A 24,425-nucleotide genomic window follows, 5' to 3' on the forward strand; every position below is an offset into this window, starting at 1 on the left:
GGATCACTAGGGAAGTTAACCTGTAAATAATCTGTTTAAACTTGTCGCTGCTAATTGTGAGATAATTTTTATATGCTTGTCAAGAGCTAAGACAACCATCTACTAACCAAGCGACTGCGAAAAGCCACATGCAAGGTCGACAAACCGAACATGGCTCGAAGCTAGATTTCTGCCCTTTGTCAGAAAAAGTTATATAACTTCGGCTACTATTACACGTGCCACAACACGCAAATGATTTCGAGACATTGATTGACACTTTAACAATGCCTTTCCGGAGCAACAAGATTACTATTTGGAGGACTATTCTGGAACTGGAACTGGAAGAGTCGAGGTGAAAAAGTTTCGCTTCGTTTTGTCGCTATTCAGGTTTTCCAGAGTAATTATCATTGTTGTTCATTGTTTTCTTTTTTATCCTGCGTCACTCGGCCGGATCTTGACAGGTCTTCTCAGCGAGGATAAGCCCGAAGAAAAACAAGTAATTCTGTTGCTTAATATGAGATTAACCTCCGCGACCGAAAAAGAAAAAAATTCTCTAAGCACTCTGCGTGATTCTGAAATTTTGTGCTGTTAGCTGTTGTTTTGCGGTGAAAGGCCGCAATTGAATGGACAGCTTTTTCCTTTTTGTCGCAACAAGTGTAAGCTATTGTTTCTCTCTCATTAAGACTTTTATTCAAGGACGTTTTCTTTGCGTTTTAGAATTGCCGTCGAGTCTTTTGAAAGACGGGGTGAACCGGACCTCATCAAATCAGTTATTTTCAGTCAAACCGTGGTTAGAAGAAATTTGAAGTGGGAGGCAGGCGTAAAATATTCTTTCGGGGCCTAAAATGTTTCTATCATCGTTTCATTCCAATTCTATTTCATATTCATTTTTTATTTTGGCAGTAAGATATGTTTGGTTAAATCTCTTTCCAATTGCGTGACGCAAATTTTACGGTCTCCGTGAAACCACTTTTCTTCCGTTAGGGGCCTTAGGACGTTTTTTTTAGCCGTGTTACGAATTTCCTGTCCCTTCATCAAAACCACCTATTTTCCCTAAGAAAATTCTAGAAAAGTTCAGATACTTTAAACTGATAGGAAAGGACACACTTTGGTCGCGTTGGAGATAACGGACGCCACAGAATTATTTGATTTGGCAACAGGAATCAAAGGTGACAGTTCGAGAACGCCTCTGAGAAAGAAACTGACAGAAAGAGATCAATGACGCGTGAAAACAATTGCTTAGGTATGACACTGAAATGCAAATTTATGCTCTTATTTAGGATATTTTCCCCGCCCACAAACTTGATATAAAAGAAAGTGAAAACAACCAAAATGTTCCACTCGTCTGCAGTTTCATTGGGCCATGACCTAAAGATGTCAAATATTTCTTTAGAGACTGTACCCGAAAATGTATTAGGATCGCGGAATTTGGCCCAGAAAATCGTCGAAATCTGCTTGCTTTTCATCATCAATGTGTTAGCTCTCGGAGGAAATGTGTTAGTTTGTATAACAATCTACAGAAAGCGAGTGTTACGGACGATTACCAACATGTTCATCGTTACACTGTGTGTGACAGACATTTTGCTCGCGTCAATTGCTATGCCTCTCACTCTTGGATCATTGATTATGGACCACTGGCCATTCGGTGAATTGGTTTGTCAAATTCAGGGATTCAGTATTCACCTCCTGGTTTTCCAATCGCTTCAAATCATAACTATAACAGCGTCGAATCGAAACTTGAACGTGGTTCGTCCACATTTTTACAAAAGAATTTTTACGAAGCTGAAAACTTTGCTCATTATTATCGCTATCAGCCTCTTCACAGCTGTCATAATGGGAACTCTGGTTATTTCACTCTCCTCGCGTTATGTGTTCCACCCTCGAAAAGCCATTTGCGTTATGACTTTCCCGTCCATCGAACACAGTCGTCGCTTCACGATTATCTTCAGTATTTTCTTCGTAGCTTTCCCCGCTGTTGTCATTCTTGCGTGTTACGCGCGAGTTTTACACACAATTCGCACTCACCGCCGAGAATACGAAACCGCGCGAGGAGAACACGATTCAAGATCGATTTTAAGCCGAGAAGAAGTCAAACTATCCAAGATTGTTTTCATCATCATTTTAGGGTTTTCGTTATGTTGGATACCATGTGTAATTATAGATATTGCAGATACCACACAAACGAAGTGGTTTCCCCGCGAAGTCTATATGTTTTACACATTTCTAGCCTACACCAGTGCAGTTTTAAACCCTTGGATATATGGTTTTATGAACAAAATGGTTCGAAAAGAGATGTATCATTTATTAACGTTATGCAGAATTCGTTCTTAAAGGTAAAAATGTTCTCTTGTAATTTATTCAAAATTTGAAAATTTTTTTATGCTTTCATGCATGTACAACAGTTTTTAAATTTAAACTTACGTAATTATATAAATATTTTAATGGCTATTTAAAAGTAAATGTTTCTAAAAGTTATGCTTACACGCCTTAATCTGGAGTTAAACTTATTGAAATGCCGTAGGCAAATTATTTACACGAAACCTAACGGGGAAAAAAAAAGAATGAAAAAATAAATTTTAAACTTAACAAAAATGTATGGTTCGCGTGATTAGTTTTACGGAGACATCAATCTTAAGTAAGATAAACACCATATCTCTCGATATCATTTTTAATCAGGAGAGCTATCTTGCGGCATATTAGTATTGCACCGTTAATATGGAAGATAACAATGGTTTTATCAATCCCTTACTAATTCACCTGCTCGGGTAATAAAGAGATGGTGAAGAATTACCTGTCAAAAGCACTACAGAGCGAGAGACTATTAATTAATTATCGCAGCACGAATGCTGCTCCTTTCGTCAAGGAGTTAAGATTTGTCTAAAAATACCCCTTTGGCGACAAATATTTTTATTTCATAAGCGAAGCATTCTTGAAAGACTCGACGACAGAAATTACGTAGCTTTAAGACTTCTTTCTTATTGAAATTGAAAACTGCTGTCCTGACCCTAAGTCTGACGTCATGCAATTGAAAACGACTATCTTCTGTTTTGAGATTGAAAACTAAACCTTTTTTCCGCACGCGTTTTGTCGATTATCTGAAGCGGTACGTCATACTTTGCGTTAATGAAAGGTTTCTATCGCATCGTTGTTTGTGTTACAAAGCGGTATTTTACATTACTCAAATGTCTTAAAACATAGTAGAAAGCTTTTAACTTGATCGGTTTATTTTAAGCTTCTGAAAACTAACGCCAAGTATTAATGAGATGTTTCGATTATGTTTGCTACACAAAGAATCTGTCACGTAAATGAAACATGCGAGATTTTGATTAAAAAAATATCACATAGCTTAAAATCTAGGAAACGGTATTTAAAAAAATTGAAAGAGTTTTATTTGAGATAACCACGCGGATTTTTTTCCTTAGGTTAACATTGCATTTGGTGATCCTCTGTTATTATGAAGTAGCACAGCTGGTACAACATAATCATTTTAACTGCTACTCACGAAACTTAACCTAAGAGGGGAGGGGAGGGGGAGGCAAAGTGTTTCTAAGCGAAGCGTGAGCAATCCCGTAAATTTTACAAAAAGGCAAGGTGACGTGAGATTTTAAGTTTTTACTTTTTTACATAACGCGTGATTCTTTCTTTAAAATCCATGTGCGAAACGACATCAGACCCCCCTCCCCTCCCTCCTTTGCTACGCTCTGATCCAAAATAACACTTTTTCTGCGTAGAGTTCGTTTGATTACAACGAGTAAGATACTGATTACAGACAGGATAAACATCATAAATGATATATTTATACGTATTGTAGGCACTACAATAGTTTCCTTCCAGTAATTCTATTTTTCTGATAAATAACACCGATTTAAACTCAGATGATACCCGGTCTCATGCTCTAGTAATCTGAATGAAATTTGTACAATTCACTCAAAATTTGGTTGATGAATGTTGACTGAAATATAGACTGGAAAAAGAAAAAGGAAGAAAAAACAGATATTTGACACGCAAAGTTGACCCTCAGTCCGGGTCACGCGAGGGATTCGATGACGCACCCATACTGCTCCCACGATATCTCGGACAGCGGTCTTTCGTTATAAAAAACCCAGTCAGCAGTTCGAATTCTTCGCAGCTACCAAATTTGAGATTACAACAGGGACTTCATGGCGTCGAAAGAATTTGAATCTTGGCAGACGAAAAGAAAGAACATCAAAGAACGCATCAAGTTTATGTTTAACAACCCATTGATGAGCGACATATCTTTTGTGATTAAAGATTCTGAGGGTTCCGATGTCATCTTCTCGGCACATAAGTTCGTGCTAGCGGTGAGCAGCCCAGTTTTGTATGCTATGTTTTTCGGCGATTTAGCGGAGAGTAAAAGCAGAATTGAGCTTCCTGACTGTAATTCAGAAAGCTTTGAAGAGTTTCTTCGCTTCCTTTATTGCGACGAAGTCAAGCTCACTGGAAGTTGCGTTATGCAAGTTTCATACTTAGCAAAGAAGTACATTGTTCCGGAACTTGAAATCGAATGTACGAAATTCTTGACCGAAAATCTCTCGCCGGAAAATGTCTTCGACATTTTGCCTCATGCTAAAAAGTTCGAAGACAACGAGCTTGTGACTCGCTGCTGGGAGGTTGTGGATGCGAGGGCCGAAGAAGTGCTAAGATCTGAATCGTTCTCGTCCATCGCAACGGAACTACTCGAAGAAATTGTGGTTCGAGATTCTCTGGCGATTCACGAAGTGAACCTTTTCGAAGCCGTTGATCGATGGGCAGATGTAGAATGTGAGCGACAAGAGATTGAACCCTCTAAAGAAAATAAAAGAAGGGTAACTGGCGAGGAAGTCATAAACAACATTCGTTTTCCGTTGATGACGCAGGAGCAATTTGCTGAAAAGGTTCCAACATCTGGGCTCCTCACCAAAGACGATGTCATCGAGATGTTCATGTGGTATAGCTCTGTAACAATAAGCATGAAATTCTCAAAACGTCCAAGGAAGTTAATTCCTCCTCGTGTGTTTTCCCGCTGCAAGAGATTCCCTCAAGTCAGCCATGGATGGGCATATTCTAGCGGTATACCCGATGGGGTGGTTTTTGCCGTTGATACCCCTGTGTATATGGGTGGGGTCCGTCTGTTTGGGAGCAGAGGGTTCTCGTATGATGTCTCTCTCAAGCTGTCTTTGCTGGTGGAAGGTAACTGCCGGGATCAAGAGTTGCACTCTGTTGACGGTTCTTACGAGACTGAAGCAGAGAAGACAAATGGATACTTCGGTTTTGATATAATCTTTGATGATCTTGTGCAGCTACAACCCAATGTGCAGTACCACATTTCTGCATTGATCTCCGGGGTTAGTTCATGGTATGGCTCTGGTGGGCTGAGTGTTGTGGAATGTGATGGTTCATGCTTTAGGTTCACTGGCCAGTCAAGTCCAAATGGCACAAATGATGCAGGGGGACAGTTTGCAGAGATTTTGTTTCACAAAAGATAATGTTATGAAATTTAAAAAATTGTTCAGCCTTCAGCTATCATTTCTGCATTATGAGTGTGTTTGCAAGTAGGCTGCCATAACCCTTTATACACTGATGCAGTATGTATATTCTCCATACTGTTCTGTTGACATTTCCTAAGGTGCTCACATAGAGAATTAAGCAATCAAGAGCTTATTTAGTTGGTGATCATCACCATTATTCCTGTAAACTTTATGTTTGATTCAGGGGTGATGTGTAAGGAGAAATTAGAGGCTAGTCACTCTTAGGTGTGAAACAGTTTAGTGTGTCACACTGTCTGCTGGTTTTTCTGTCGATTGAGTATTAAAAGCATTCATTTGGGCATGATTTTTTGTATTTGTTGTATTGTTTTTATCAATTTATTTTGTGTAAGACAAATATTGACTGTACATCACTATTACCCCTGTAACTCTCAGTGATTAACAAGTTACTTCTCCCTATAATATCCATACATTATCCAGCAAACAAGTGATGAGAATACTCAAAGTTATCAGACAGAAATTGTTGATCTAACACCAAATACTTGTAACTAATTTTCTCTTGTTATATGATTTGTTTGTGACCTGCCTAAATTAGCATTGGCCACATTGTGGGCCAGGAGCAATTGAAAATAATTCAAAGGAAAAAAAGGGTATGATAAAAGATTGTTGTTTTTATGGAACAATAAATTAAACTTACAGAAACACTATAAATCTTGAGATTCATTTAATTCCATAATGTACAAACCTCCCCACATATAAAAATAAACTGAGTTTATTCTACATTTGTTCAGGAACCATGTGGCGACAGCATAATTCTTGATACTTCAATGCACACCAACTAATTAAGCCTTGGGAGCATGAGTTGAAGATGATCCTAAGGCAAATGCTAGTGACTCCACTGAAAGAAGAAAAGTAACAAAGTAAAGCCAAAAAATATTTAGTAAAACTTGAAAGCTATTTTCCAAGTTAAAAAAAAATGGTTTAGGCACTAGACTTTGCACAGCATGCCAGTTCAATTTGAAATCACTCTTTATTTTAGACCAAGTTGCACTCCACTCAGTTCAATTCCCATAAATAGTTTATTTTTTATCTCTCCACATAAGAGTCTAAGTGAACTTTAACCCTTTAACTCCCAGATCAAATTTGTAATTTTCCTTACTGTCAATCATACAATTCTTATAATGTCAGTTCAGAGAATTTAGCATTGGATCAACTAATTATCCTCAAATTGATATTTTTCTTTATTCTCATCACTTATCTGGTTGATATTGTAATGAAATTGTGGGGAGAAATTCTGTCTTGGTCACTCATGGGAGTTAAAGGATTGATGAACTGAGAGCACATCTGGATAAATTACTGTAGAAATAAAATATCCTAAACGACTACCTCAAACGGAGTCAGAATAGCAAAATTTCAAGTCTTTTTCTTCATGGTAGTTTTAAGTAGGAGTAGCAGTAATCTATTATTATTGAAGATACCAACATCACCAGAAGTAGTTTGCAGAAGGGTGTCCAAAACTGTGATTTAACCTGGTTGGAAAAGCTAACTTGCTCTCAGAAACAAACTCTACCAACTTTTGCAGTACCTAAGCATATAATAACAGTGCAAGGTAGCTCACTTACAGTGTGGAAAAGCTCCTCGTTTTGCAATATTTCCCAAACAAGAAACAAGGAATGTGTTACACTTGGTAAATTCCTCTTCAATTTTCTTGAATTTCACTTCACTACAACAACAAAAAAAACTTAAATAAATGATAAATGTAATAATTTGCAAGATAAGAGGAATGGGTATCTCAGAACTTCATGCACAAGAACTGTGGTCAGTCTTACTTGATGAGTTCAGTGCCCCTATTCCAATATGTTTGGAATAACAGGACTAGGTTGAGGACCTTGAGAATAACTTCACGCAGATAACCAACCTGACAAATAAAAAAGAACAACAACAAAATAAACAAAGAAAAGCAAATCAATAGTTTTGTTAACTGAACAAACAAATTTTCCAAAACTACATTTGCTGAAATAATTTTCAATGTCAGTTTTTTGGGCAAACATTTTCCCTCTCAAGAGCTCATCAGTGATTCTCCATTCCATACAGTTCTTACCATGTTCTTTTGGAGAATTTGATATTGGATCATCCAACAATCCCCTAATTGATATTTTTCTTAATTTTCCTCACCTGTCTGCTTAACATTATATTAATATTGTTGTGAGAAATTCTCTCTACATCACTTGTGAGAGTTTAATAGTTCAAAACCTTCAATACAGTATGTCCATTTTACCTTCTGACTCAGCAAACAGCGATCATAGAGTTTCTCAACATAAGAGGAATGAGCCTTGATAAGATCATCTAAATCCTCTGCCTGAAAAAAATTAGCAAACTGATAAACAAACTTGTAAACAAACAGGACACAATTTTGTTTGTTTGTTTTTTCTTTTGATAAATTTTGCCTCAACATTTGTCAGGAAGAGGGGAATACAGCTTTATAGAGTGACTTTTATTGCAACTTCAAATTCTCTCTACTTTTTACAAGGAAATACAAAGCAAACTGAATGAAAGATATAACAGTCACCAGGAGTCACTCAGAGCTTTTTTTTGGTGTACCATATCATTTGAAAATGTGTTGATAGTCGACAATTTAAATGACACTAAAAATCTACATCTTCAAGAGAAAAACAATTCATTTTTAAGGTAAAAAATTTTAATCAGTAACACAAACTTTTTTTTTTTTCAAGAAAGCATCATACCTGATCTAACGCTTCTTGGAATTCTAGCACAGTTGAATGTAAGATCTATCATACAATTTAAAATATAGCAAGGAAATATCATTAAAAATGAACAGTGATTATAACTGGGGTGTAAATAATCATAATTTCTCAAGAGTAACATTTACAGATCCCTCTTATTGTTTTAAATTCTCTGACAAGTGTTACATGACTGCAAACAGCGAAAATTGTGCTGCCCACACAAAAACATTTATCACAACATTGCTGTTCCCAGTGTTAGGGAAAGGCAAATGGTAGCTTGAAAAATGGCGATTGTGGCAAACTGTTAATCTGATCTCAAACTCTTGCCAGCCCTTGAATTAAGTCTTAAAGTCTCTTTTATAGGCCATTTAAATTTGTTCTCTGAGTCTCGCATTTCTTTCAAAGCCTAAATGTAGAATTTGTTCCAACAGCTGAGAGAAAACAGACCACTAGCAGTGTACCAAACTTATAACATCATAAACCTCTCACTAACCCAGCTCAAAGTCTATACTGCAAGTTACAGACCAAGTTTTGTTCACCTTTCTTTAATAGTGTGGATATAAAAGAAAACATTTTAAGCTTCAACTACAGTAGAATTGGTACATGTTTATATTTTATTAATAAGCACCCCTTGATTAAACTCCCTCCTTCCAATGAGTGCTTCTCCTTCTAACTGAAATTTTGAATGAGCACCTGGGTGCTTATTCGAGGAAATGTACCTTACAGTAATTCATGTTACATGATTATGTTCCACTTACTCGTGTCATAAAGTGAGTGTGAATACAGTTGATAAACTGCATTAATTTGAACCTGAACACACACATTTTATGCTGCAATTTCTGATCAGGAGGTGACCCTGACCCTGATTCAGATGTCTGCCCATCATCCTCTGTTTCATTCTCATCATCAGTGTCATCAGTCTTCATCTGACGTCTGTTGCCTCTGAGGTCTAACAGACATTAATACCATCAGTTGTTAAGGAAGAAAATGTACTGTACCCTCACTTTGCAGACCAGGAAAAAAATCAGTATTTTATGACAAAAAAAATGACAGGATGGGTGGGGGGGAGGGGGGGGGAGATAAGGCAGTGAAAATCTCTTTACTTCCTGTACCACTCCACCCTAAACTTTTAACTATATCCCTAGTCCTTTAGTGCTAAACACTACATCAGTGACGCACTTAGCTTTGCCATGTGTGCCACTTTTTTTTTCATACCACATTTTGACATCATCTGTGACCTATTACTGAATCGATGCACAGTAAAATGGAATCTATTATTGCTAAACAGTAAAAGTATACTGCATCCTTAAAAAGAGTTAAAAATTTGAAAAAAAAGTAATTCAAAACCTGAAAATCTAAGCTCATCCAGGCTCCACTTGGCTTGTTTTAGTTTTAAGAGAAACAAAAACACAAGATTGTAGAGCTTCTGACAGGAACTGTCAATTATGATACTGACTGGCCATGGTGCCTGCAAGAAATATGATCAAACACCCAATTATGATGTTTTACAATTCTGCATTAAATAACAGACTTTGGTCCGAGGCTCTGAGAACTAGCCTCATATTAAAACAAGGCTAACATCTTGTCATGATTTCTGTCAATAGACAGTACATGCAAGCTTGCATACAAACATCACAATACTTTTTTTTTTTAATTGATATCCACATATTTTGGTTCTATCCCTCTTACAGTGAGTAACTTTTAATGAAGTAGATTCAACATTAACCATGCAGGGCAAGATGTGAAATTTCAAAGATGATTCAGTTTCTTTTTTTTTTTTTGTCCATGAATACCTACACCTTCCCCAAAAAATCTAATGACTTTTTAATTATGCAGCAGGTATCAAATGAATGTTCTTCTAAAATATATCTGTGCAAAACAGTAAAACTGAACCACATATCAGTGTTTACTGATACTACACACGACACAAATCTGAACCTTTCGGTAAATCAGTGATGGCTTCTACTTAAGTACAAAACCAACCCTGTAGTTTAAAGTCAGTCCTTGAAGTGATGCACCCAACTGTTTCCTGCTTGATGCACCATTTGATGAAAAACCGACAACCAGCCTTCAAATCAAGATGGTAAAATGTGTAAACTATATTCATTCCACTAACATCATTTACATATCACTTCTCCACACCATCTTCTATACATTTCTTATCACTTTGGATGTGAGAATTTGTAGTCTAATCAAAAAATATCCCTTGTTGAAATTTTTCTTACTAAAGAAGATGTTGAAAGAAAGCCAACAAGAAAGTGAGGAAAAAATATTCACCTTTCAACAGCATCTGGAAAGCGAGGTTGTAGAGCTTCTTGTATTAAACTATTCAAGAATGAAATGTCCTGCCACGTTACGCGATGCCTTGCCTGTTAAAACAGCTAAGAGTTACTAGATAACTACTTCTGACTATTCTTAAACTGACCAACTGTTGTTAACCCTGTAACTCCCAAGATCTGATTGTCAATTCTCCCCTGTAGCTGCTACACATTTCCTTGTAAATTAGTTATGAGAACTTGGTGCTAGATCAAGATAGCAGCTTCTACCTGATAAGTGTGAATATTCTCATTACCTGTTTGCTGAAGAATGTATGAATATTGTAGGGAGAAGTTTTATGTTAATCACTTCTGGAAGTTAAAGGGTTAATCAAATAAGAAAAAGAAAAACATTGAAAAAGGTTCTGAAGTTGCATCCAACACTTTACCTTATTAAATATCTCAATGTAAAATTGATGCATTGCGTCGCCAGCCTCCAAGAGAAAGAAATTCTATAGCAGAAAAATTGATCAAAAATTAGCTTTTGATGGATAATTGAATCTAGTAATCTAGTAATTAAAAGCAGTAAATTTGCAGGAAAAAAAATTATTTTAACCAACCCTCATAGCAGCTAAATGATCCAAAAGACAGTAATCTGTTTTCAACAAGTTAATGACAAAACAGCTTCCCTAAAAAAGAGATAAATCAAATTAGCTAAACAACCACAATTTGAATTTTCTTTTCACATGTTCCTCTCCTACAGCTAACCAACCTGTGTACAGCAATCTTCAAGCAGAGGTGTTAGGCATTCTGAAAGCAACAGCTCCACCGGTTTGAGCAATTTGCAAACACCTAAAGACAAATCAATAGTGATTCCAAACTTAAGTAAATATACACAGGGTTCTTGTTAAATTAGGGAGCAGGTAGCCAACAATTTGAGAGCTTTTTCTCTAGGTCATGGGCATGCTTCCTCACAGAATATTCTTTTTGAAATGTAGAGGCTCTGAAAAGATATCTTATGTATTCTTTTGAAGGTATATATGCAAAGCAATATTGCAGTTGGTTGGTTGTAACATGTGCCAGGCACAGAGTGGGAGAGAGTGTCAACCATTGCAAAAATGTAAAAGCATAAATAAATGTTTTTGTGAAATGCAAGCATGGCTTTCAAAAAAGTTGCCTGTTCATGAAATTTTTTGTAGCAGTGACTTGTTTTAATTGTAACCTACTGACAGTTTACTGATCACAAATTATTTTATCAAAGGTAAGGGGAAAAAATGGGCCTCTCAAAATCAATGCTGTATCACCTGAACAAATCCTGTCTAGTTTTTCTGCAGTAGAGCTGCAATGTAAAAGATAACCATCAGTTAAAAGGGGAGATTCCACTGAAAACTACCAAACACCCTACACTTTCTTTTACCATAGAGACACAAGGGAAACCTGTTTCTATTGCCACTTTATAAAAAAAAACTTTTTAAACTTCAAGTACTGTGGAATCAGTACAGGAAAATAATAAGCACCTCCTTTCAAATAAGCACCCTCCCTCCAATAGGCACCCTGCCCTATCCTGTCTATCAAAATTTTAAATGAGTGCCTGGGTGCTTATTCAAGGAAATACTGCATTAGGATCAACAGAGGGAAAACTGAAAACTAAAAACTTCCAGTGCCATAAAAAATTGACACACAGGAAGAATCAAAACCTAGTTTAGGACTTCAGTGGCATTCAACCCTAATTATTAAATGAATCCTTCTGCTTTCAAAGGCATTTTTTTTGTATATTATAATTATACTACAAAAGCTGTAAAAAAAATATATCAAGTTAACTATTAAATTATATAGATGGACAAAAAATATATGAAAAAAAATTATTATCATTGATAAAACAGTAACCAAAAGAATACCTTTTTTGCAAGGAATATCTCTGATCAACTGGTGCTTCTGTTTCCACAAATGCAAGCTTCAGAACATGATCACCAGTATCTTCAATAACTGACATGATTTGGTTAGAATCTGTTATGGTATTCAAGAGACTCATTTCACCAACAGCTGAACCATCTTCTTCATTTGATGCTTCTGCAAGTTAAAAAACATGCTATGACTAAACAAAAAAGGGAGATGCAAGAAACTGTCTTCCATTTGGGATACACACATCAAATATCAAACAGAGGACAAAACAAGCCCCCATGGAATGTTATAACATGACACAAGATAATATTAATTATCATATTACAAATAACACATAACACATGACGGTTTGTTTTTTCACTCACTAGAGATATCTGATAAAGTAGTCAACAATTTATCCAAAAACTCTTGGTGCAAAGGCCCTACATTTGAAGGAGAAGAAGAAAAAAAAGGAATAATCAAATTCCAGTGAATGATTTTGCTGAGTAAGGAAAGATATTTCATGAGGCTTAATGACAAGCAGGATGTCAGAGGAACTGGTGATGAAATATTTCCAAGCATATTGTAGGCAAATAAATGAATACAGTATTCTTTAGAATTAAATAATAAAAACTGATTTCATGAAGGTAATAAGGCTAAGAACAGTTGCATGAAGTTAATAGCCTCTGATTTCCTTCGGCAGGCATTGGCCATTTTGAAGTTTGCTGGGATTGATGATTATAATTTATGATAATATATAATTATTAAAATTGCACTGCCAGAAAGGAATAAATTTAAAAGTAATAATTAAAACTAATGCTACTAACCTCTAGTTTGAAAAGAGTGAAGTTTACCAATCTGATGAAAGGAAAATATGACTTTAAACTTAAAAAGGATTCAGACATTTAATTTAGTAATTAACTAATATTTATTGTGTTGGTTTGAGAACTGTAACCAAAGCAAGATGTTATACATGTTGATAAAACCTAAATAATGAAAATAAGATCAAAAATTCTATACTTTTACCTTTCCAAGGCCTTCAATTAACTCCACAGACTTTCCAGCACGGAATATCTGTTAATGTGAAAAAGCAAAAATTAGAAAGCAGTTGTTATCTACCATAATTACCAGACTCTATGTGATTAAAATCTGTGCAAAGAACTCTCTTAGTGACATGCCACCAACTTGGAATCTGTGTAATTTTAGTTTAAATAGTTTCGTGTGTGTCTTTTGTGTTTATTTGTTTATATAGCTTATATGTTAGTTATTGTATATCACTCTGACTTGTACTTGTATATTTAGGAATCAGGTTATGAAAACCTTTGAGTCTTCAATGGTAAAACATTGTCTCTACCTTGCAACAACAGTTGTAAGATCCATGACAGAAGAAATTGTTCATATCTCTGAGGCAATGAAATACTTGTGAAAATTAATATTTTCAAGTGACACAAGTAAAAATGATAATCTTGATTTCACAATGTACCATATTTATTATTGATATTAATACATTAATTTGTATCTTATTCAGTGGGAATTACAGATGTTGGCACAGTGTAACTTAAATTAATACCCCAGATATTACCTGATCGACAAAATCTTGTAAAAAACAAGGCACAACACTGTCCAGCGGTTGATTGGCACACCTTAGGACCACACCATCTGACCAAAAGGACTCACTGTCCACAGCAATGGATTGAACTCTAGAAATAAAAACAATTGCAATAAAAGAGCTCACTCAGATATTTACACAACACAAATCTCCAAGCTCAATATTTTAAAAAAATTTTGGTTGCCAGAAATTGTGCAATATATTTGTACATAAAGTACAAAACCGCTCACCACACCAATTGTCTTAGGAGTAAGCAGAATATGGTTGACATTAATTTTCAGTTGCAGATTCACACAACATCTCAAGACAAAACAATCAAGCTACCAAACTACCTACCTTTCAATAAAAAACTCATCATGTGGATCATGAACATGACCTGATGTCACCCACTGGTCAATAAACCGAAGACATGGCTCAACAGTTTGAAGAAAAATTTTCAAAAACAAGTTGACCTGAAAATCCAAAATAAGGTTGGTAAGAGGTTATTACAACATAGCTAGTAAATTTGTCTAATCAAATTCAATTGCTTGAGCACACTTCATATTCCTATTGTGCACGCTCATGACGTCAGCAAACATCCCTCAAGAAAAAATTTTCCATCAGGTCAAAAATGTTATAAAACAATTGGTATATACGTCAGCTGTGCGTTCATTGAGATATGAAGCACTTGGGAAGTTTAGAGAGCACTCAAGAAGCTAGAGTTGCTCTCGGCTACACCTCAAGCAACTCTTACGCATCTTTCATGCTCTCCAAACTTCCAGCGTGCTTCATATCTCGATGAATGCACGCTGACATATGAACCAATTGTTAATTAATAAGATTATTAGTAAACTTAATACAAAATAAGATTTATTATTAATAGACTTAATAAGCCTGTAATCAAGCCAAGTGACCCATCCAGCCAGAGCTAACCCTTTAACTCCCAAGATCTCGTCAGTAATTCTCCTTACTGTCTGCCATACAGCTCTTGTGATGTTAGTTTGGAGAATTTGGTATTGGATCAACTTATAATCCTCTAATTGATATTTTCCTTTATTCTCATCATTTGTCTGCTTGCTATTGTATTGATATTGTAAGGAGAAATTCTGTCTTGGTCACTCAGTTAAAGGGTTAAGTACTCTCCCCTAGATGGGATACCAGTCTGTCACAAGGTTACCCCCCCCCCCCCCCCCACCCTAACATTTCACAAGCCATCCCGGACAATTTACTGGTACCCATTTATACTCCTGGATGTAGAGAGGCACTGTAAGAGTGGATTATTTTGTCCAAAAACAGAACATATTGTCCCAGCCAGGTCTTGGACCCATACTTCTCAACCTGGAGTCTAGCGCTCTAATTATTGAGCCAAAATGAAGAAAAACCTAATTCAATCCAGCATGTTCATTCATACAGCTTGTTTACTTTTGTAAGGTGACTTGCATACCTCATAGGTCAGAATATACAATGCAAAAGTTTTAGTGATGCCCAATTTTCATAAATTGGAAGCTTTCATTCCACACAAATATATAGTTATTAAATTCACTTTATATCATCAAGTTGATGCATTTTCAAGCAGAAAAGTGATGTAAGAGGAATAAAAAATTGTCAACTTCTGGACAATTGTTGCTTGACTTAACACCAGAGCTAAGAATGTACAAAATGTGAAGCAGACCATGCATATAATAAATTTTTAGGTCTTTGGAGTGAAATTGTATATTTATTCTTATCCTCACAGGTATAGGTGGCAAAAAGTACCTCAACTAATTGTGGGTCTTGAAAACATTTAACTCTTTCACCTCTATGAGTGACTAGCATCTAATTTCTCCTTAAATTATCAAAATCATTCTCACATTCACCTTCCATTTTGCTGCACTTCCAAGTCCATCAGCCTGAATGATATTTCTGTACAATGTTGTCAGCAGCCTGCAAGTTTTCTGATAAATACAAAACCAAGAAGTTGCTACTAACAATATGTCTGCAATAAACTCACTTTCCTCAAAACATTTCCCTTTTCAACATTCAACCCTTTAACTCTCAAAAGTGATCAACCTGTAACTTCTCTCCAAAATAACCATACATTAACCATCAAACAGGAAATGAGAATACTCAAACTTATCCAGTTATCAAGTAGAAACTGTCATCTTGATCTAAAACCAAATTCTCGTCACTAATTTACAAGGAAATTGTGTAGCAGCTAGAGGGGAGAATTTACAGTCAGATCTTGAGAGATAAAGGGTTTCACTACAATACATTCCTTAATTTACCTTGGCAGTATTCATTCCTTCTGTGTTTAAAATTGCAGCTCGATATATATTATACAAGGAAGATATCTGATAAACAAAACCAGAAATGTGTTAGAACACAATGTAGCAAGTAATATAGATTTAGCCAAGCCTAAAAGTGGAGCCTGCACATCTCAAGGGTACAATGCCTTGCTCCGGCCAGGACTAGAACCTGGTTGTCCATCTCAGAGCCCTGTGCACTGACCACAGGACTACTGGACAAAGCCATGGCATTGGCATGCCCGTAGTACAGTTGACCACGCATGTTAAAAGTAGCACCTTGTACGGCCATACAGCCAAATTTTTTCGGCTTGATGGGTTACTACTATTTTGTATAATTATGGGGCTACACTCTGTATAATTATGGGGCTACACTACGCTCTGCTATTATCCAACCATATTTTGCTGATAACATGCATAATGATACTACTTTCATTTAGTTCACAATATATAAACAAAACTAGTATAAACAAAAACAGAGGATAACGTTGAAGGCTCACTCTGATTGGCTACTCAAACTCCAAATATCATTTGTTATTCACCTGAAAATACTGTAGTCATTGTAGGAATAAATTAGTTATTAAATAACCATATTTTGTGCATTATTATCTTACTGTTAACACTTTAACTCCCATGAGTGATCAAGACAGAATTTCTCCTTACAATATCAATACAATATCAACCAGATAAGTGATGAGAATAAAGAAAAAGATCAATTTGGAGATAATTAGTTGATCCAATATTAAATTCTCTAAACTAACATTAAAAGAATTGTATGGTTCACAGAAAGGAGAATTACAAATTTGATCTGGGAGTTAAAGGATTAAGAGTGTTTACAGTTAAGTAAATATCCCCCACTAGCCACCACTTCTTAGGTGAAGATCTGTCAATGATAAAATGGATGATTGAAATTAAATATCAGATGCAGAATAATGATGAACTTTTTAACTAACCTCTTCTAGTTTTGTCCTTAGTTTGTTTTGAAGCAGGAATAATGAAATGGACTCTTCTGAAAAATCAATTATGTGCACAGTATATCATGACAAGTCTACACACTTGTAGACTTCTCCCATGGCTGGCAAATCCTGGCAACCCAGCCATGAGTCCCCACACAAGAAAGGGAAACAGGCACCCATCACACTGAATAAACAGAGGAAAGAGGGAGGGAAGGGGTGGGGAAAACTGCCTGGACAATGAGCTGACACCTCCCCTCACATCGCTGCAAGTTCACACTCAAGGCACACACAAGAACGCCTCAAACAAAGAGTATATGGAATTCCGACACATGCGCATTCGTAAAAAAACCCCTGACCACTAGAGAATGCTGATGCTCTTTGTAGTTAACTCTGTTAAATTGCATTTAACTGCATTTAATAAGCTTTCACTGCTAGTTAGAAAATTGATGCAAAATATAAATATGAAGTATAACATCAATTTAATCAGTGATTTTAATATGGTCTATAATAATACTTGGGAGCAAAATTATATTTAATACCTATTTATTAAAAATTAATTAACTATAAATGTAGGTATTCATTCTTTTATTATCACTTGAAACAAAGTGTATCAGTAGTATAAAACAAGTCAAAGAATACTATATTATCATCACAGAAAAACAAATTTTCTTTATTTACCCTGTTTGATGATGTCTTTTTCCAGGGAAGAAAGAAGTGATTTGAATTCCTGAAAAGAGATGAAAGAAACTTTGTCTTTGGGCAGAACAAAGAATATGTCTAAACTAACACTCAAATTCTATGTAAAATTTTTTCATACTTGTCTGAAGTAATACCAGTATTTCTTAAACAATCACAAATGTTTCACAAGGATCTCCCAACAGCAGAAAACAAAAGCTAAATTGTTCAAGCTTTTAGTTTTTGAGCTCTGTATTACCTTAAAGTAACCAGACAGTGAATTTACAAATGCTTGTAATGTCTGTGTTGGCTTGCTTTGTGGATCAACAACTGACAAGATGAACTTCTGTAAAAACAGACTCTCCTCTCCAGCCAAAGCAAACGACGACAACAAACTGGACAGAGATTCCTGAAAGAAACAAGCCATAAAAAGATAATCAATTTCAACCACAACTACATTACCTGTAAGTATAATAACTAGCTGGGCTCTTGTGCATAAATGGAATGTACACTGATATTGCATGTCCTATTAAGTCAACTATTATACATTAGACTTACTATTTAACTCTGATTGGTCGAGAGCATACAGTCAATCAATAATAACATGCAAAGTTGACATAATACTTCTTTTGCAGATTGGACAAATGTATAAAAAACAAGTAATGAAATTTGGTTTTTTGCATGATATCATGAATTGTCAACCAGGTGTCTGCGTAATCTGTCTCAACTCAGACCTTGGCTTTAATAATTCAGGATATCATGCTCAACCTAATCCAACAATTGCTTATTGCATTTCTTGGTCACATTTCATTTAATTCATTTTTTTTATATGGATTTGCAAAGTAATATTTAACCTAACTCTGGAAATGTACTTTTAAATCTTAATCAATAAAATATCTACCATTCTATCTACAGTGTCCTCCTTTTCAGGCAGTAAATGGCTAAAAATGCTGCCTGTAGTAACTTGTATTACTTGCCTAAAATATTTTGGAATTTTTTTTAAAATTCAACAGGATTGCTCTTAACAGTTTGGAAATTTATTTTCTTGATTTAAAAGTTTTTCACTCTACAGTATTATGGCTTTTTTTTTTGTTTGTTTCAGACTATGACAATGAATACTGTAAAAATAAAAAAACTGCTTTGAAAATTTTAAACCATCATGAAATTTTGAAACACAGCAAGTGCAGTTAACAGACAGAATTGTGAGGATATATTTCTAGCCTCAGCTAACTTACTGGAGTGAGGTGAAGAACCTGTATTCCACCTTGGACAGTTATTCTGCCATACTGCCTATGTCTGTACACAAATGTGTTTTGTGCTCCAGCAAGCATCCTACAAAGAAAACCATGGTTTGATTAAAATTCTAATTTGTAACCAGTCTGATTTGATTTTTTTCCTTTTAATTTGTTTCATATTACAGTTATGAATACATGCACAAGAATCCTAGTGGTAAAAATTAATGAAGGCTACAGACAAATGTAAACTGTAAGCTTTGATACAAATATCTTATTCAATGTTTTGGTGTGTAGTATCACTGAATATTTTTATGAGGTGTGCCATATTTTGACAGGGTAGCAATGGTCAGCTTATCAGAAAAATAATGACAAAAAAAATAGGCGAAAGATTCAAAAGGCAAGAACAGATCAAAGTTACACCTCACCACAAGGTCTCCCTCACAATCTGAGTCTCTGTGAGTGTCTTGTTACAATTGCTGTGATAAAATGGATTGCGTCCACTTTGATAGCTATCCCTGGGTTTACAGAGTTAAAAAAAAATGAAGATTTAATGTTAGATAATGCTTATACTGTAAAGCTGTAAAACTGTAAAGAGAAACCACTTCATCAACCATGTAACTCCCACAAGTGACCAAGACAGAATTTCTCCTTACAATATCAACACAATATCAAGCAGGCAAGTGACGAGAATCAAGAAAAACATTAATTAGGGGACCATTAGTTGATCCAAAACCAAATTCTCCAAACTAACATCACAAGAACCGTATGACAGACAGTAAGGAGAATTAGTAATGTGATCTTGGGAGTTAAAGGGTTAAATTTCCCAGGAGTGACTAACATCCTATTTCTCCTCGCAGTGTCACTTCTGAATCACATGTTAAGGTCATGACTACAAAAAAAAATGATCATAAACTGAAACTACTCTTGATTTTCAAACAAATTCCCCCTGGTCAGCATGTTAGGAAATGTATAGAGAACAGTATGGAGAATATGCATACTGATGTTAGGGTGTATATGATTGAGGCTGCAGTACGTATTAAGGGCATTGAATCTAAAGAGTTGAATTCAAAGTAATTTCAATCAGTACTACTAAGTAAACATTGGATCAATATCAGTATCTGGGCAACTGCCCACCTACCCCTCCCCTGACTCAACAACAGTCAATTGATAACAAGTTAGGGTTAATGTTGGGTTAGGGGAGGGGTAGGTGGGCAGTTGCCCAGATACTGATATTGATCCTAAACATTTATGTAAGACTTCTTAACCCTTTGACACCTGAGAGTGATTAAAACCTAATTTCTCCTAACAATATCATCCCCAAATTACACATTTAGGTTATGAGAAAAAAGAAAATTATCACCAACTAAAGAAGCTCTTGATTATTAAACAAATTCTCCTTTTCAGCACCTTAGAAAATGTATAGAGCATAGTATGGAGAGTTTGCATACTGATGCAAGGGACTGTTAAGGGTTAAATAGAGATGTACTGTACCATGACTCTGCTATGGAACAATTCCATTCTGATGTGTTTGTGTGAGTGAAATTGTTGGATGTGTTCTCCCAATATTGAGGAGCTATGTGATCTGAAATCCAGCTTCCGTCCTGTGAAAAAAAAAACAACAAAAAAAAACCACTTAGATTTTAAATTTTGTTTTGGGGGGGGGCAGAGCAATGCTGTTGGCTTTGGTCGGTGAGTAACCGACAATTCCGAGGATGAAAAACACAAACTTGTTACTTAGCCATTCAATTAGCCTTTTAAGCTGCTATTAAAGTTTTCAATGAAAACTCTAACTGACCAGTCAAGATTCCTTTGAATATCTGTTAATATTCCATTATTATTTACAGTAACCATACCCTGCCACCCCTGGGGCTTATGATCCCTTCTCTATCACTGACATTGTGCTCTACACTTCTCTGAGATTCTTCTTCATTGTCAGCCAATTGCCTCTCAACAACGCTGATCCCAGAATCACTGATCACATCCAAGTCCTCATCCTGTATAAGAATAACAGCTTTAATTAACCATTTCACTCTCAACTTGATTCATTGGTTAGTTTTCCCCATTTTTATTATTACAATATCAAGCAGTGATGCATTGAGAATCAGAAAAATTATCAACCAAGCTATATTGCCTTCAGTTGATGGAATATGCAATTCTCAGCATTAGCAAATCATGAAGTGTATAGTCATGTGTGGGAAGAGTTGGCTCTCTCATCTTAGAGTGAAACATTCAACCCTTCTAACTACTAAGATTTCATTGGTAATTCTCCTTACTGTCTGCTATACAATTCATGTGACGTTCATTTGGAGAATTTAAAATTGGATCAACCAGTAATCCCCTAATTGATATTTTTCTTTATTCTCATAACTTTTCTACTTGATATCATACTGATAGTGTAAGGAGAAATTCTGTCTTGGTCACCAGTGGGACTTAGAGGGTTAAAATATAGCATGGCCATGGTGGACCAAAGATATCTCAACAGTTGGCAAACAAGACACAATATCTAAAACAATGTTATTTACAACAGAAAAATGTTTTTACCTCTTCATCCGACCAATCCTGCAAATATAACACAAAGTAAATAACATATCATGTAAAAACAATTTTATCAAAATATTAGATCGAGACTGAGAAACTTCACTCAGTTCAGAGATTCAACAATCTATTTTATGAATATCATGTTTGTTTACTCCAAGGGAATTCCTCCAAAAAAACAAACAAAATTGGTAAATCAAAGTCAATACCTGATCATACTGAACAGGCAGGCCAAGAATTTCTTCTTCTTCTCCATCAAGTAAATAACTTTTCCAGTCAAACCACTCCTCTTCTACAAGTAAAACACAGAAGAGACAACCAATTTTAGGACTTCAAGGCAAAATGACATATCACGCAAACAACAATCACATCAAATTGATGTGTATATAAGATATTCAATTATACTACATTCATTTGGAAATCAGTGGTAATCCTTGCAATCTGATTGGCTCTCAGTAGTGCAATTTATTCATGAATCAGTTAATGAATGGATAAACAATTGCTCAAAACAGGATTTTAATCCAATTCCTTTATTTTTCAAAATGGCGCTGATACTTGAGATAGTCAAGAGTTTATTTAAACCTTATCACTGAGAAGATATGTTTTGATATTATAGGATTGTGGGTGCATTACCTAAAAGGCATTTGTTGTCCTTTACAAGGTAATAACCACCCAAATTATAGATGGGGATCACCCCTTACTCAGCCAGCAACAGGCACCAAGCAAAAACCTTCACCATACCTGAAGATTGTTGAGATTGAGGTGGCTCGTAATCAACATTAGTTGGAGAATCAGCAAGAGTTAACAATAACAGGATGAGAGAATAATGGGCATCTGTCTGTAAATTTAATAAAAAAAAAACAAGCAGTTACTCATTGATAAACCTTTAACAGCCAAGATCTGATTGTTAATTCTTCTGTCAAGCTGTCACACTTTTTCTCATCAAGACGTTATAAGAATTTTGTGTTGGATAAAGATGACAACCTCCATCTGACAAAATGGTGATCATTTCTGTTATTCTTGTGACCATAATAGGCGATTGAAGTGTAATATTGTGAGGAGAAATTAGATGCTAGTCACTCTTAGCAGTCAAAGGGTTAACCCTTTCACTCCTCAGATCTAATTGGTAATTCTCCTTACTATCTGCCATACAATTCTTATGATGTTAGTTCAGAGAATTTGGTATTAGATCAACTAATAATCCCATGGTTGACATTCTTCTCTATTCTCATCACCTGCCTGCTTGATATTGTATTGATATTGTAAGGAGAAATTCTGTTTTGGTCACTTGTGGGAGTGAAAGAATTAAGTGTTTGATACATGAAATCACATGAGCTAGAAAAAAATTCTGAATAACCTACTCCCAAATAAAATGTACCTTTATCAATTCCTGGGACTGTGTAGTTAAAGGCAAGTTCAGAAACTTGTTACATAAATCTCTCAAAATTTCTGCCTTCTCCAACTGAGAATGAACTTTCAGCTTCTGGCAAACACTGTCAATAAGATTCAAGCAAAATACATCACATGAATGCACATCTCATTTAACTTTGTGTATGTTTCTTCATTCAAATATTATAATGTCTTTTAACCCTTTAACTCCCAAGATCTCATTATTAATTCTCCTTACAGTCTGCTATATAGTTCTTGTGATGTTAGTTTGGAGAATTTGGTATTGGGTCAACTAATAATCCCCTAATTAAGATTTTTCTTTATTCTCATCACTTGTCTGCTTGATATTGTACTGATATTGTACGGAGAAATTCTGTCTTGGTCACTTGCTCTGATGTTTAACCCTTTAACTCCCAAGATCTGATCGCTAACTCTCCCAACTGGCTCTTACACATTTCCTTGTAAATTTGTTGCAAGAATTTGGTATTGGATCAAGATAGCAACTTCTACCTGATAAGGTTGGAGTATTCTCATTACCTATTTGCTAAGTAATGTATGAATATTATAAGGAGAAGTTACATCTTGATCACTTCTGGGATTTACTGGGTTAAGTACACAAAAATTACTAAGCATATTTCTTGTAACAATTCAAAACTGCATGAGCAAAATAATTTAAATTTATCATAATTAATTACACCGCTATACAATTTATTCATTTTCAAAAAAAGTTTTTATTCAAATATATCCACTGATATTAACTCACCCATCAATATTCCTTTCCACTTTTTGGCTATTGACATCCAAAAACTGGTGGTACCTGTAAAGTAAGCCCACTTAAGACAAAAAGGGACTGAAAAAAATCACTGCATTGAAAATCTAATTGCTTGCAGTCTTAGTTATTTTGGATTTCCTATTTTAATTAATCTGGTCAAGTGTCTTTTGCAAACCACGACCAATATATCAACAAACGGCCTATCGACAAGTACACGACACGTCAAGAAATCTGAGTTTAAAATCACAAACTAGCAGGAACTAAAGAAACCTTTTTCTTTTTTATCACTGCATTTATCGTCAAACGTGCGCCTCATCAATGCTTCAAGGACTGAGACATGTTACCATTGCAAAATCAAATTTCAACTCACCGAAAGTTAGATAAGACGAACTGGACAGAGAGAGTAAAATTTCTTGAAGATCTCTGGAAAAAATGAAACCGATTTGCTTTCAGAAATATCATTTTACACTGTGGTAAAAAAGATACCGATTACCTTAAAACTGGTCAGCTCTTTTACCAACTCTTCGGCAAGTGCCTGTATGTTTGGATCTTTAAGCGAAATAGGCGCCATTTTTTTGTTTTCCTCTCCGCTGACAAAAATATCGCAGGCTCTACCTAATATTCTGTGTGGTGTATAATGCACGAGAG

At 35.5% G+C, this 24,425-nt stretch overlaps 3 protein-coding genes across 3 annotated transcripts; 2 read left to right on the plus strand and 1 right to left on the minus strand.

Annotated features, from left to right (window-relative positions):
* Nucleotides 1-1,120: 1,120 nt before the first annotated feature.
* On the plus strand, nt 1,121-3,223 carry LOC131785582 (melatonin receptor type 1B-B-like). The gene has a single exon (XM_059102499.2). It carries the CDS (start codon nt 1,312-1,314, stop codon nt 2,308-2,310), a length of 999 nt encoding a protein of 332 aa, XP_058958482.2. The 5' UTR covers nt 1,121-1,311; the 3' UTR covers nt 2,311-3,223.
* Nucleotides 3,224-3,969: 746 nt separating this feature from the next.
* Nucleotides 3,970-5,811, plus strand: LOC131785571 (BTB/POZ domain-containing protein 3-like). The gene has a single exon (XM_059102483.2). It carries the CDS (start codon nt 4,140-4,142, stop codon nt 5,463-5,465), a length of 1,326 nt encoding a protein of 441 aa, XP_058958466.2. The 5' UTR covers nt 3,970-4,139; the 3' UTR covers nt 5,466-5,811.
* A 361-nt stretch (nt 5,812-6,172) lies between these two features.
* Nucleotides 6,173-24,355, minus strand: LOC131785570 (gamma-tubulin complex component 5). The gene is made up of 35 exons (XM_059102482.2): nt 24,271-24,355; nt 24,148-24,200; nt 23,769-23,822; nt 22,995-23,109; nt 22,358-22,454; nt 21,826-21,908; nt 21,623-21,640; nt 20,935-21,075; nt 20,573-20,682; nt 19,507-19,596; nt 19,082-19,178; nt 18,106-18,255; nt 17,850-17,898; nt 17,169-17,224; nt 16,198-16,263; nt 15,790-15,867; nt 14,291-14,406; nt 13,928-14,045; nt 13,372-13,419; nt 13,173-13,203; nt 12,732-12,788; nt 12,363-12,534; nt 11,769-11,803; nt 11,237-11,316; nt 11,085-11,153; nt 10,914-10,976; nt 10,487-10,578; nt 10,193-10,277; nt 9,557-9,677; nt 8,968-9,158; nt 8,210-8,254; nt 7,744-7,824; nt 7,295-7,383; nt 7,088-7,188; nt 6,173-6,363 (listed from the first exon to the last, which is right to left on the minus strand). Exons 1-35 carry the CDS (start codon nt 24,346-24,348, stop codon nt 6,308-6,310), a joined length of 2,985 nt encoding a protein of 994 aa, XP_058958465.2. The 5' UTR covers nt 24,349-24,355; the 3' UTR covers nt 6,173-6,307.
* Between the last annotated feature and the right edge of the window lie 70 nt (nt 24,356-24,425).

This window comes from Pocillopora verrucosa, chromosome 5 (genome assembly GCF_036669915.1).
Source record: "Pocillopora verrucosa isolate sample1 chromosome 5, ASM3666991v2, whole genome shotgun sequence".
In the NCBI taxonomy this organism is placed as follows: Eukaryota; Metazoa; Cnidaria; class Anthozoa; order Scleractinia; family Pocilloporidae; genus Pocillopora; species Pocillopora verrucosa.

Coding starts and splice junctions, on each gene's coding strand:
- LOC131785570 (XM_059102482.2), bottom strand. CDS start 24,348: ATGGCGCCTATTTCGCTTAAAGATCCAAACATACAGGCACTTGCCGAA. Junction 17,225..17,849: donor AAAAGACATCATCAAACAGG/GTAAATAAAGAA, acceptor TTGATTTTTCAG/AAGAGTCCATTTCATTATTC. Junction 7,825..8,209: donor TCCAAGAAGCGTTAGATCAG/GTATGATGCTTT, acceptor AATTTTTTTCAG/GCAGAGGATTTAGATGATCT.
- LOC131785571 (XM_059102483.2), top strand. CDS start 4,140: ATGGCGTCGAAAGAATTTGAATCTTGGCAGACGAAAAGAAAGAACATC.
- LOC131785582 (XM_059102499.2), top strand. CDS start 1,312: ATGTTCCACTCGTCTGCAGTTTCATTGGGCCATGACCTAAAGATGTCA.